Consider the following 14,249-nt stretch of genomic DNA (forward strand, 5'->3'; position numbering starts at 1 on the left):
GTGTGTGGACTCACCAACCAATTCAAAAGGTTACTTTGCCTGCAGTGCTGACTGCCTTCAGGATTCCCTCAGGGTCTGAGGCTAAATGGTAAATTGCAGCAAGGGAACAGGAATTGGAGGGTAGAGTGACTTTGATGAACAGAGGCGCCAGCAGAATAAAAACAACAATTAAAAGTTTTAAAATATGCTGGGGAGGCAGTGGTGGACTTACCTCCGAAAGCAGACTAGACTACTTGTCTGACATAAATAAACACTTTATTAGTACCCCAATAGATGCAACGCGTTTCGCAGGACCAAGCCCGCTTCATCAGGCAATAAAACAGGGGACAAAACAGTAGCTCTCAGGTAGCACATATAGCGCCTCTGTGAATTGGAGGGTGACTGCGTATATGTCACATTGATTGGTGAAGGGGAACAAGTCAATGGCAGTGCCTAGACACAACCATTCATAATAACAAAATCAAAATAAAGTGTAAAACAAAATTGAACACTTCCTGGTAAGTGACGAAAAAGTCAAATTACCGCCAGCATACATTTTTAATAAAAAAATTATAAACTGATTCCCAGTTACTAAACAAACACTTAAATGACAACTATCAAAGTTAATTTTAAATGCCGCATATATTTCCAGTAATTACCGTATTTTTCGGACTATAAGACGCTCCGGACTATAAGACGCACCTAGGTTTAAAGGGCAAAAACTACGGAAAAAAAATATATACTAAACCTGGGTGCATCCATGGTCCAGGAGTGTGTTATAGACTTTTCCTTCCCCCAAGATGTCTTTGTCCCACTGCCAAGCTACATTAACCCCTGATGCCATCACAATTTATACTAAGCTACATTTCCCTAACCTCTGCTGTCCCCTCCCCCCAGCTACACTGCACTACACAACTCCCCCCCCCCCCCCCTCCCCAGCTACACTAACTAACCCATTCAATTACAGGAGATATCACCAGCCTGGGTGGCAGCTGGGTCCGGTCTGGGTGTCCATGTGGTCCATCAGCAGCACAAACGTGATCCACGGTGTTCCAAAGCAGCATAGGAGCAGCTGCTTTTATCATCCACAATGCTGTCCCAATGTGACTTTAATCTCCTGAGTCCCCAGCAGGCCGATCCACAATGTCTTTAAGCAGCATAGGAGAAGCCGCTGTTATAATCCACTTGTCCTTTGATCTCCCCAGGGTGCCCCCGCAGCGCGATCCACATTGACAAGCGGCATAGGGAAAGCCGCTGTAATCATCCGCATGTAATCCGCTGTATTCATTCTTTTTAATCTTTTAATCCAGCCCAGCGTCAGCCCAGTCTTCATCAGCAATGCTTTGTTCTTTAATCCCCTGATCCAGTCCAGCGTCAGCCCAGTAAACCCCGCAGCAGCGCGATCTCAGCTGATAAAGTATCGGAACATCTTCAGCCGCTATGGCGGCAATCCTCGGGGGCTTCCGTACTTGAATTGTTTACTTCCGCTCTTATGACCCCGGCGCACGTGCGCCGGGGTCATGTGATGACGCAACTAAACAATTCAAGTACGGAAGCCCCCGAGGATTGCCGCTATAGCGGCTGAAGATGTTCCGATACTTTATCAGCTGAGATCGCGCTGCTGCGGGGTTTACTGGGCTGACGCTGGACTGGATCAGGGGATTAAAGAACAAAGCATTGCTGATGAAGACTGGGCTGACGCTGGGCTGGATTAAAAGATTAAAAAGAATGAATACATGCGGATGATTACAGCGGCTTTCCCTATGCCGCTTCTCATTGTGGATCCTGCTGCGGGGGCACCCTGGGGAGATCAAAGGACAAGTGGATTATAACAGCGGCTTCTCCTATGCTGCTTATACATTGTGGATCGCTCTGCTGCAGCTGCCACCCACTGCGGACTACCACTGCTACTGCTGCCATGCCACCCACTAGGAAAAAAGCACCAAGGTGGGTTACATTCGGACTATAAGACGCAGTAACTTTTTTCCCCCACTTTTGGGGGAGAAAAAGTGCGTCTTATAGTCCGAAAAATACGGTACTAACAAATAGCATGTTTTATGTGAGCAGCAGCAACCACAGCTCTGGCCTACACTCCCAGACAGAGCACAGAAGGATCCACCGCTCCTACCGCTAGAGCGGATGCGATCCAGACAGACAGAACGATTTCCTGCCGACCGCCGCTGGCGACAAGACAATTGCAACAGAAAGATAGTACAAGGCAATACAGATAATACAACCTGACTACGCTAGAAGGGATGCCTAGTGCAGTCCCAAGGAATTACTCTAAGATAATAAAAGCAAACAATAGCAAAGGCTGATACTCCAGGAGAGTTAGGAGGAACAAACCATCATGACTAGCAAGGAATTCTGGGAAGAAATGGTTTTTATACTGCAAGCCATCAGAGGAAGCAGCTAAACAATTTGCATAACAAGTGGATGCAAATTCCTCCTCAGAACAGCAACTCTGCAGCTTGCAGAGTGGAGACAGGTCCCTTTTCCAAGAACCTGCAGCATTCAGACTTACAAAATGGTCAAACAGCTGTCTGCCTTACAAAATGGTCAAACAGCTGTCTGCCTGTGCAAACAGCAGAGCAGATCATTACAATGAGGGTATATTACTTTTGTTTAGTAGATAAGGGCTTGTAATTACTGGCCAGATGATAAAAAAAATAAAAATAAAAAATAATACATCTTTATTTCCAAATAATATATTGTCGTCATATATTGTACTAGGAACATAATTTAAATGTTGTGATAGCTGGGACTAACAATTGCTTATTTTAAAACTATAGGGGATGGAATGAGAGAAATAGTGTATTTTTCCTTGTTTTTCCCTATAAAATGTATAGATAATAAAGAAAAAAACAAGATTATTCAGGTCTGAGAAGTAGTGATAAAGTTATGGTCAAATTAATGGGAGGAGTGTTGGCGGTAAGGGTAAAATGGCTTGTGGGCTAAAGTGGTTAAAGGGAACTTTAACTGAACGGGGGGGTAAAGAGTTTCACTTACCTGGGGCTATTACCAGCCCCCTGCAGCAGTCCTGTGCCCTCGGAGCCGCTCTGGAATCCTCCGGTCGCCCGCTGTCACTTAGTTTCATTTTTGACGACTCACCAGTCGGCCGGCCGCCATGCGTATTATTGGACGCTTGGATTCTCTACTGCAATTAGCGCTGTGGCAATGCATACAAAAATACGCGCATTCCGCACGCGTAGATATGCAGCAATGCGTATTTTTGTATGCATTGCGGTCCGCAACAGCGCTAATTGCAGTAGTGAATGCGTCCAATAATACGCATGGCGGCCGGCCGACTGGTGAGTCGTCAAAAGCGAAACTAAGTGACAGCGGGGGACCGGAGGATTCCTGAGCGGCTCCGAGGGCACAGGACTGCTGCAGGGGGCTGGTAATAGCCCCAGGCAATTGAAACTCTTTACCCCCCGTTCAGTTAAGGTTCCCTTTAAGCAGCAGCTAAACCAGAAAAATGTGTTTCTTTGTCATTCATAGTTATTGTTGATGACTGAGATAGACAACTAGGTATATAGACATTATTTTTAAAAATATAATTACTCTAAACTGTGAGAAGTCCGAATATGTTGTGTCAAAGGTCTTTTTATGGGCTTCCAAAAGAATGTCGATAATATGTTGTTGTTCTTCTGTTATTTTAGGTCTAAGTGACTCTCTCATCGCTTCTTCTTCTTTACGTTTCATTATCATGTCCCTCTTCCTCTGAACCTCTTCATCTGTTAAGATAACTACAAAGAAGAAATATATTAAATGGCATTTCAAGTATACAAATTTTTGAGTCTTTAATGTTTTAAAACTATGTAATAAGTATATACAAGTTCTAGTAGTCATAAGTGTTTAGAATACCCTGCTCCATGACAGTTATAGAGGTTACACAAAGCACTCCATCCACGAAACCATACTGCATGATGTTTACACCTCTTTCCCCTACTGTTGGCTTACCAATCTTGTGGATGTACCCACTTTCTCCAACCTGTCCATCAACTCTTGCACAGTTCCACTGACATCGCCACCTCTAGACCATGGAGAGCTGGATAGGTGGGCTGGAGGGGTAGTCCCATCCAGCTCACCCATTTAGTTGTCTATGGTCCCTCAGTAGTGATCACCCAGTTCATCAAGAGTTGGATGGGTGGGCTAGATGGGACTGCCCGTCTGGCTACCCCATACAGCTTTCTATGGTCCCTCGCTGATGACATCAGTGCAAGTCTGGAAGAGGTGATGGATGTATGGGTTGAGGGAGTGGGGACATCCAGACTCCAGGATGGTAAAACAAGGGAATTGTAGAATGGGGGGACGAGGGGACCCAAGCCAGCAGCACAGATGTGCAATTTGTCAGGCAAACCCACGTTCTAGTTGGATTTTGTGTGTTTGTCGGCCGGTGGGAGAACCACACATACTGTAAGCAGTTCACCTCATAAGGTTTGCTATGCAAACTGAGCCACATCAAAATTGCACAAAACTAGTCCTAAAGCTCATAAATAGAGAAAAGGAAGGAAGAGAAGAGCATCAATTTATTTACATACGCCAGTAAAATACAACGTGTTTCACGGGAGAGACCCACTTCCTCAGGCAATAAAATGGACCATATACAAAACAGGTCTGGTACTATGTCAAGCGCCTCTGGATAACTAAGGAGGACAGCATCTGAAGTAATAAACAAGGATAAGCAAGGATAAGAAGAAATCCATATTAAATCATAAGCCAAAAAAAAATCAGGCTTAAATTATGCTGAAAACTTTTCCCTATTGGATGAACTAGGCAATGTTTAAAATCAAATTCCACGCCACTGTTAACATGTGCAGCATGATCTGGTTTGCAACTATTCCTGTACAGGATCTTCTCAAAAAATTAGCATATTGTGATACAGTTCATTATTTTCTGTAATGTACTGATAAACATTAGACTTTCATATATTTTAGATTCAAATACACAAAACTGAAGTAGTTCAAGCCTTTTATTGTTTTAATATTGATGATTTGGGCATACAGCTCATGAAAACTCAAATTTCCTATCTCAAAAAATTAACATATTTCATCCTACCAATAAAAGAAAAGTGTTTTTAAAACAAAAAAAAGTCAACCTTCAAATAATTATGTTCAGTTATGCACTCAATACTTGGTCGGAATCCTTTTGCAGAAATGACTGCTTCAATGCGGCGTGGCATGAAGGCAATCAGCCTGTGGCACTGCTCAGGTGTTATGAAGGCCCAGGATGCTTCGATAGCGGCCTTAAGCTCATCTAGAGTGTTGGGTCTTGCGTCTCTCAACTTTCTCTTCACAATATCCCACAGATTCTCTATGGGGTTCAGGTCAGGGGAGTTGGCAGGCCAATTGAGCGCAGTAATGCCATGGTCAGTAAACCATTTACCAGGGGTTTTGGCACTGTGAGCAGGTGCCAGGTCGTGCTGAAAAATGAAATCTTCATCTCCATAAAGCTTTTCTTTTTTTTTAAACACATTTTATTGGTTTTATCCCACATAACAATAATTCAGGATTAAAAGTCACATAGTGAACAAACAGTTACACTGCTAAGACCCGAAGCGCATTAAGCCTCATCATAATAAACATACATTTGCTCGTAATGTGTTATAACAACTTTTGTGTACATTCCTGCTTCCTCCCTCTCCCACCCCAGCCTCCCTCCCCTTCTGTCATCTCTAGGGCAATTTCTTATGTACTGTAGGCTAGTTGGATACTGATATGTTTAGACGACCCAGAGTTCCCTGGATATGATTTGTCAGATACCACTTGGTATAGGTGAAAGGCTCCATGATATCTTTGATTTCCAAGTCTGAGTATGATGCCAATATGAAAGTTTTCCATTTTTTAAAGAAGCTCGCTGTCTTTCGGTCCTTGTGTACAGTAGCTTTTAGTCTATCTTGGTTGAAAATATGGAATAGTTCTTCTTTCACATCCCATAGTGTTGGATTACTGGGATAGATCCATTTGTTAAATATGGCTTTGCATGCTGCAATCAGTATCAGATGTGTGAATTTACTTGGGATTTGATGGTTACGTGTATCAGTTTCTGGGTTTGGTGGCATGATATAATTGAAAAGGCACGCTATTGGGCAGTAGTCTAGCCGAATTTTACAAACAGATTCTATATATGTCAACACATCTTGCCAAAAGTTAATAATTGCCGGACATAACCAAAGACAATGAAATAGATCTGCATTTTGTAGTGAGCACTAATTGTAATGAGAAACGCAGCGGTAGGCCCAGAAAAAGCGCCTGGGCGCGGCGTTAAGTGTGAATGTTAAAATGAAAGTCTATGGACTTTCATTTTACCTAGGAAAACGCCAACTTCGGCCGTGGCGTTAAAACGCCGAAAAAGCCCTCTGGTGTGAAAGGGCCCTCAGGGCATCTCGGAGAATAGTGCGCAGGGGGGCGCGGTACTTTATGTTAAATGCGTACTTCGCTCAGTGTATTAATTTGAGTTGTGACTCTCTCCATATTTCCCCTGGGATAATTTTATGTACCAATCTGTAACCCTCTATTATTTTTTCCTCAAGGTTTTCAGCTGAGATGTCTTTTTGCCACTTAATTAAATTATTTCTAGCTTTCGTTTCTAGGTTTATCCCCTGGAGCCTTGAGTGTATTTCCGATAATGATAATTGATGGGTATGTGGCGAGATACATTTGTCGAAACAATTTAGGTTTACAACTGATGATATATCCCTTATTTTGCTCCGTATATATGATCTTATTTGACTATAATAGAGAAAATGGCTTCTGGGAATCCCGAATTTGGCTCTAACCTCCTAAAAGGTCATGAATCTCCCCCTGCGCAGGTCGCAAATCTGCCCCAAGTGCTCGAGCCCTTTATCATTCCAACTTAGAAATCCTCTATGTATAATGCTGGCAGGGAAGCCAGGGAGCCCCCAAAATGGCATGTATTTTGAGATCTGTTGGGGTACCCGATATATTTTTGTTAACTCTCTCCAAGCAATCACCGTATCCTTGATAACTCTGCTATTTTTAAGCTTCGGAGGCATTTTGCTTTGTGGGGTGTGTAAGAGTCCTGCTAGTGACCATGGCTCTGAGTATGCTGCCTCAAGGTCATAGGTTGAGTAAACATTGGTTTTGTTTATCCAATCTCTCACACGTCTTGCTAAACAAGCAAGGTTATACCTTCGTAAATCAGGAATCGCCAGTCCCCCCCCCCCCCCCCCCCATTCCCTTGGTAACTTTAACTTAACGAGAGCAATTCTTGCCTTTTTGTTTTTCCATAAAAATCTCGTTATTGCTCTATTTATATCTAGTATATCTGAGTGTTTCATCAGCAGAGGGATGGTTTGTAAGGGATACAGTAGTCTCCCAAATGTAACTGATTTAATCAGAGCGGCTCTACCTGCTAGGTTTATTGGTAAGTTCTCCCACCGCAGTAGCTGGTTCTTAAGATCTTTTATCAGATGGGAATAGTTCAAATTATATAGCATATTGGGGTCTTTATGAATTTTTATGCCTAAATAAGTGACTACCGTGCTCACTTTTACCGGGAGATGGGCTAGTTGATGTTTAGGTGTCAGGGGGGAGAGATATAACAATTCGCATTTGGAGACATTTACCTTAAAGCCACTATAGCTGCCAACTTGCTGAATTATGTTTAGTGCTTCTTCCAGCTGAGTTTCTGGGTTTTTTAGGAATAAAAGAATGTCATCGGCGAACATGGCTTGCGACACCATAGCGTTTCCAATGTCCATGCCTGGCAATTTTTCCTCTAACATATGGGTCAGAGGCTCTAGCGCTAGATTAAAAAGCAAAGGAGACAAGGGGCAGCCCTGTCTGGTTCCTTTCTCTAGTGCAATCTCTTCCGAAAAGGAAGCCAGGAGTATATATACGTGCTTTTGGATTTGTATGCATTGCTTTGATCAGATTCCTGATTTCTCCTTGTATGTTCATCTTATCTAAGACCCTATTCATCCATCACCAATCGACATTATCGAACGCCTTTTCAGCATCGATTAAGAGTAAGGCATAATTCTTACACGATTTTGGATATGCTCTAACGTGATCTTGGGTAATCAGGACTTTACGTATATTTGCTATGGCCGACCTTTGTCTCACAAAGCCTACCTGGTGTGGGCTGACTAATTTTGGAAGTAATTCCGCCAGCCTATCAGCTGTTATTTTAGATAAAAGTTTAAGGTCTTGATTAATCAATGAAATGGGTCTATATGACCCTGGGTCAAGGGGGTCCTTGCCCTGTTTGGGGATTAATTTGATGTAAGCCATGTTTGCCGATGAGGGGTACTTACCCTCCTTTAATATTTTATTAAATAGGGTAGCTAGATATGGAGCTAATTCTTGTTTTAACATTTTATAAAATTCTGAAGTGAGGCCGTCGGGACCCGGGGCTTTTTTGTTAGATAGTGACTTTATTGTCCCTAGAACCTCTTCTTGCGTGATAGGTGAATTAAGAAATGCAAGATCCTCATCAGATAGAGAAGGTAGATTCAAACGCTCAAACCATGATGGGAGTGCAACGTCTCCCTCCTGGTTAGTTGGGTGTTTGTACAATTTCCCATAGAATTTACTAAAGATAGTACTGATAGATTTAGGGTCATTACATATTTGGTTCGTACTAGAACGTAAGCTAGTAATAACCGTTGCAGTTTGCGGTGGTCTAGACATTCTGGACAAAAGGCTTCCCATTTTATTTCCGAACTTGTAGTAATATAAGTCTCTATATGACTTTAGGTACCTCTCCCTGATCCTCATATCAGTGTCTGCTTGTTTTTTTGTCGCTAGCCAACTTAGTCTTGTTTCGGGTGAGGGATTACCTAGGAACTCTGTATGTGCTACTCTAACTTTTCTCATAGAGGCCATATAAGTTTCGTGGGATTTCTTTCTTTTCCCTGATATATAACTAATGATTTTGCCCCGTAATGTGGGTTTGGCCGCTTCCCAGAACAGAAATATATCTTTAGTGTGTAGAGCATTGTCTTCTTTATATTCCCACCACCATTGAAGTAGCAGTTGGGCAAATCCTTCATCTTCGTACAGGTGTGAGGGGAAGCGCCAAATAATATCTGTCCCTCTGGGGACCTGAGGAGAGAAAGTCAGCTGTATTGGGGCATGGTCTGAGATGACTAGATCCAAGATTTCAGTCTGGACCACTTGTGCCATCACTGAAGGAGTGACTAACAGATAATCCAGATGTGACCATATATCATGGGGGATAGAATGGAATGTGTATTCCTCGCCATCTGGATGCAGAAGCCTCCAACTATCACATAGCATTGTAGTTTGTATAGAATCATTAAAAATGTGTGACTTATTTACTGTCAGGCTAGTAGCCGGTGTTCTTTTGGATCTATCTTCCTGTGTATGGATTACTGCATTAAAGTCACCCCCTTGTATTACTTTAACATTTCCCAACAGCTGAATTTCTCTGCTTAGCTCATCATAAAAATGTTTGTCTTCAACATTTGGCACATACAGATTAAATAGTACTAAATCTTCTCCTGCCAATTGTAGCCTGATCCATATCCAACGTCCCTCAGCGTCCTGTTTATGTGAAATTACTTGCCCTTGTAATGATTTGTGGAGCAATATCAGTGACCCCAGACTTGCGTCCTTGGGCTGGGGAGCCAAACACCTGCCCCACCCATGATTTTCGCATGTAATTGAAATTTTCCTGTGATAGATGACACTCCTGTAGCATTGCTATGTCAGTTCTAATTTTTTTCAAGTGTCTCAAAACTATTGATCTCTTTCCTGGTGAACGCAAGCCTTTGACATTCCAAGATGTTATTTTTATCGACATGGGAGTGGTGGACTATGGATCAAGCTAGCCTCCAATTTACTTAAAACCCTATTAATTAACCTAACCTTTGCCCCGAGATGACAGAACCCTTCCCTAAGTATTCCCCTTCCCTTCCCATTCTTCCCTTTAACTGGCAATTGTTTCGCAAGCAGGGCTAGTCTGCCCTTGGGTAACTTGGGCAGATGTAATGACTTTGCCTTTGCTGCAGTCAAGAATATAAAAAGAACACAAAAAGAAAAAAAAAAAGAACCGAACCAACAAAACTTATAGTTACTTGACTCCACTTCTTCCCTGGATGTCTTCCTCCTCATGATAACTCCAGAAGTAGGTCTCCCTCAACTAAGCGAATCTTAGCTGGTGACCGCATAAAGTGTTCAATTCCAACCGAGAGCCCACAAATTGTGGGTCCCTGTGTTGACTCGTAAACTGAAAAAATAAATGATCAAAAATAGAACTTTCAGTTGAACAGTAACATTTCTGATTCCTATGTCAGAACATTTGCTTTATTTTTCTGTTAGGAGCGCCCTCTGCCAACAATTCTGAGAACAGCATCTGGCTATTTGTAGATTTCAATCTGCAGGAGTGTTGTCCGCACGCAGAAAGGATAGGGCATCCGAGACTGTGTGAAACACGTGCGTTTCATCTGAGTCATCCGTAACTCTTAATATAGCCGGGTACTGTAATGCAAACTTCCATTGCTTTTGTATGCAAAGTGTGCAGGCTGGGTTAAAGGCTTGGCGCTTTTTTGACACTTCAGCCGAATAATTAAAGATTCTGAGTTGGGTCCCCTGGTATTCCAAAGGTCGATCAAGCTCTCTATAGGCTCTCAGCATCTCGTTTTTATCCGCAAAATCTAGATAACTTGCTAGCACGAGACGCGCGGGTGTTTGTCTGAGGGTGGGCGAGGGGGGCCTACTTTGTGGGCTCTTTCTACTTTAAAGCCTTTTTTAAAGCCAAGTAATTTAGGTAGTGCATATGCACAAAAATCTTTCAGGGCTTGAGACGTCATGTTTTCCGGGAGTCCCACTACTCTGAGATTATTGCGCCTGGAGCGATTTTCTAAATCTTGGAGCTTATTCTTCATCCGTTTATGCTCCAGTTTCATCTGTTTGTTCTCTTTGGCCTCCCTTGCCCTATCATCTTCTATTGCTGTGATCTTTGTCTCAGCCTGATCCAGCCTGGTGTCATGGGCTTGGAGCTTAAGCTGAGTCTCTTTCAGGGAGCGGTCTATGGCTGCCTGTATCATCATGTGAAGCTCTGGTGCAAGTCTTTCGACTACCGCTACTGCCAGCCTTTGATAGTCTATGTCCCCATGTTGTTTCTCACCTGCTGTGGCCTGTTCTATCTGCTCCGGGTCCCCTCTGGAGTCCTCTCATGTTTCTACAGCATGGGGTGAAGGGAGCGACTGCGAGGCCTGCAGTGACAGGGTGGTGGCGGCCATCTTGGGAGGAGCTTCTTCCACGGCTGGGACCTGCTTCGTTGCGGATCGCGTAATATAGCGGTTCATTAAGCGGGTATTTGGCGTGGAGAGGGTCGGGGTGGTCTCCTACGGCTTCGTATGCCAAGCGGGGGTACTTAAGTTGGGCTGTGATTCAGCCGAGGGAGCCTCTATCCGCGGAGCTCTTCCGTCAGCCTTCCTCCATCCAGGCGCCGGAACCGGAAGTCCTCCATAAAGCTTTTCAGCAGATGGAAGCAAGAAGTGCTCCAAAATCTCCTGATAGCTAGCTGCATTGACCCTGCCCTTGATAAAACACAGTGGACCAACACCAGCAGCTGACATGGCACCCCAGACCATTACTGACTGTGGGTACTTGCACTGGACTTCAGGCATTTTGGCATTTCCCTCTCCCCAGTCTTCCTCCAGACTCTGGCACCTTGATTTCCGAATGACAGGTAAAAGTTGCTTTCATCCAAAAAAAGTACTTTGGACCACTGAGCAACAGTCCAGTGCTGCTTCTCTGTAGCCCAGGTCAGCCGCTTCTGCCGCTGTTTCTGGTTCAAAAGTGGGTTCATGCTTCCATCTGCTGAAAAGCTTTATGAAGATGAAGATTTCATTTTTCAGCAGGACCTGGCACCTGTTCACTGTGCCAAAACCACTGGTAAATGGTTTACTAACCATGGCATTACTGTGCTCAATTGGCCTGCCAACTCTCCTGACCTGAACCCCATAGAGAATCTGTGGGATATTGTGAAGAGAAAGTTGAGAGACGCAAGACCCAACACTCTGGACGAGCTTAAGGCCGCTATCGAAGCATCCTGGGCCTCCATAACACCTGAGCAGTGTTGGGCGAACAGTGTTCGCCACTGTTCGGGTTCTGCAGAACATCACCCTGTTCGGGTGATGTTTGAGTTCGGCCGAACACCTGATGGTGTTCGGCCAAACTGTTCGGCCATATGGCCGAACTAAGAGCGCATGGCCGAACGGTACCCGAACGTTCGGCTAGCGCTGTGATTGGCCGAACGGGTCACGTGGTTCGGGTAAATAAATACCCGATCCACGTCATTACTCCGCCATTTGTCTGTGGGTTTAGCTTTGGGTAGGCAGGCAGGGTAGTTCTCTCTCCAGCCAGGCTAGCCAGGGTCCCCCGGTCATTGTGTCGCTGCTGGGAATAGTAGTACACCGCTCACCCACACTATATAGCATTGTGTTTACTGCCACTCTGTGTGTCTGCTGGGAACAGTAGTACACCGCTCACCCTGTATAGCATTGTGCTCTGTGTCGCTGCTGGGAATAGTAGTACACCGCTCACCCACACTATATAGCATTGTGTTTACTGCCACTCTGTGTCTCTGCTGGGAACAGTAGTACACCGCTCACCCACCACTGTATAGCATTGTGCTGTGTCGCTGCTGGGAACAGTAGTACACCGCACACCCACCCACCACTGTATAGCATTGTGCTCTGTGTCGCTGCTGGGAACAGTAGTACACCGCTCAGCCACCACTGTATAGCATTGTGTTTACTGCCACTCTGTGTCTCTGCTGGGAACAGTAGTACACCGCTTACCCACCACTGTATAGCATTGTGCTCTGTGTCGCTGCTGGGAACAGTAGTACACCGCTCACCCACACTATATAGCTTTGTGTTTACTGCCACTCTGTGTCTCTGCTGGGAACAGTAGTACACCGCTCACCCACCACTGTATAGCATTGTGCTCTGTATCGCTGCTGGGAACAGTAGTACACCACTCACCCACCACTGTATACCATTGTGCTCTGTGTCGCTGCTGGGAACAGTAGTACACCGCTCAGCCACCACTGTATAGCATTGTGCTCTGTGTCTCTGCTGGGAACAGTAGTACACCGCTCACCCACCACTGTATAGCATTGTGCTCAGTATCGCTGCTGGAAACAGTAGTACACCACTCACCCACCACTGTATACCATTGTGCTCTGTGTCGCTGCTGGGAACAGTAGTACACCGCTCAGCCACCACTGTATAGCATTGTGTTTACTGCCACTCTGTGTCTCTGCTGGGAATAGTAGTACACCGCTCACCCACCACTGTATAGCATTGTGCTCTGTGTCGCTGCTGGGAACAGTAGTACACCACTCACCCACCACTGTATAGCATTGTGCTCTGTGTCGCTGCTGGGAACAGTAGTACACCGCTCAGCCACCACTGTATAGCATTGTGTTTACTGCCACTCTGTGTCTCTGCTGGGAACAGTAGTACACCGCTCACTCACCACTGTATAGCATTGTGCTCTGTGTCGCTGCTGGGAACAGTAGTACACCGCTCAGCCACCACTGTATAGCATTGTGTTTACTGCCACTCTGTGCCACCTCTTATCTTTATTACATTTATGACTGCATGGCGGCAAAATGCATGCTATCCGCACGCTTCTTGTCCTCATGCAAGGCCTGGGTTGTTGTGTCTGAAAGCGTGGCCTTCTCCTCCTGCGCCGCCTCCTGTTCCATCACGTGTGCTGCTGCTGGCTGGGTTAGCGTTGCCGGTCCCAGTTTATGGAACCTCTTATCTTTATTACATTTATGACTGCATGGTGGCAAAATGCATGCTATCCGCACGCTTCTTGTCCTCATGCAAGGCCTGGGTTGTTGTGTCTGAAAGCGTGGCCTTCTCCTCCTGCGCCTCCTCCTGTTCCATCACGTGTGCTGCTGCTGGGTTAGCGTTACATAGTTACATAGTTATTTTGGTTGAAAAAAGACATACGTCCATCGAGTTCAACCAGTATAAAGTACAACACCAGCCTGCTCCCTCACATATCCCTGTTGATCCAGAGGAAGGCGAAAAAACCCTTACAAGGCATGGTCCAATTAGCCCCTAAAGGGAAAAATTCCTTCCCGACTCCAGATGGCAATCAGATAAAATCCCTGGATCAACATCATTAGGCATTACCTAGTAATTGTAGCCATGGATGTCTTTCAACGCAAGGAAAGCATCTAAGCCCCCTTTAAATGCAGGTATAGAGTTTGCCATAACGACTTCCTGTGGCAATGCATTCCACATCTTAATC

At 44.7% G+C, this 14,249-nt stretch overlaps 1 protein-coding gene across 2 annotated transcripts in view; it reads right to left on the bottom strand.

Annotated features, from left to right (window-relative positions):
- The window catches only part of VDR (vitamin D receptor), a 105,909-nt gene that overhangs the window by 27,231 nt on the left and 64,429 nt on the right, over positions 1-14,249 (bottom strand). For both annotated transcript variants that reach the window (XR_011026090.1, XM_068267319.1), the window contains exon 3: positions 3,544-3,728. Coding sequence is in view for 1 of the 2 variants with exons in the window: in XM_068267319.1 (XP_068123420.1) it covers positions 3,544-3,728 (185 nt within the window). In the remaining variant the exon portion in view is untranslated. The remainder of the gene's footprint in view (positions 1-3,543; positions 3,729-14,249) is intronic.

The sequence above is a fragment of the Hyperolius riggenbachi genome, chromosome 2, assembly GCF_040937935.1.
Source record: "Hyperolius riggenbachi isolate aHypRig1 chromosome 2, aHypRig1.pri, whole genome shotgun sequence".
Taxonomy (NCBI): Eukaryota; Metazoa; Chordata; class Amphibia; order Anura; family Hyperoliidae; genus Hyperolius; species Hyperolius riggenbachi.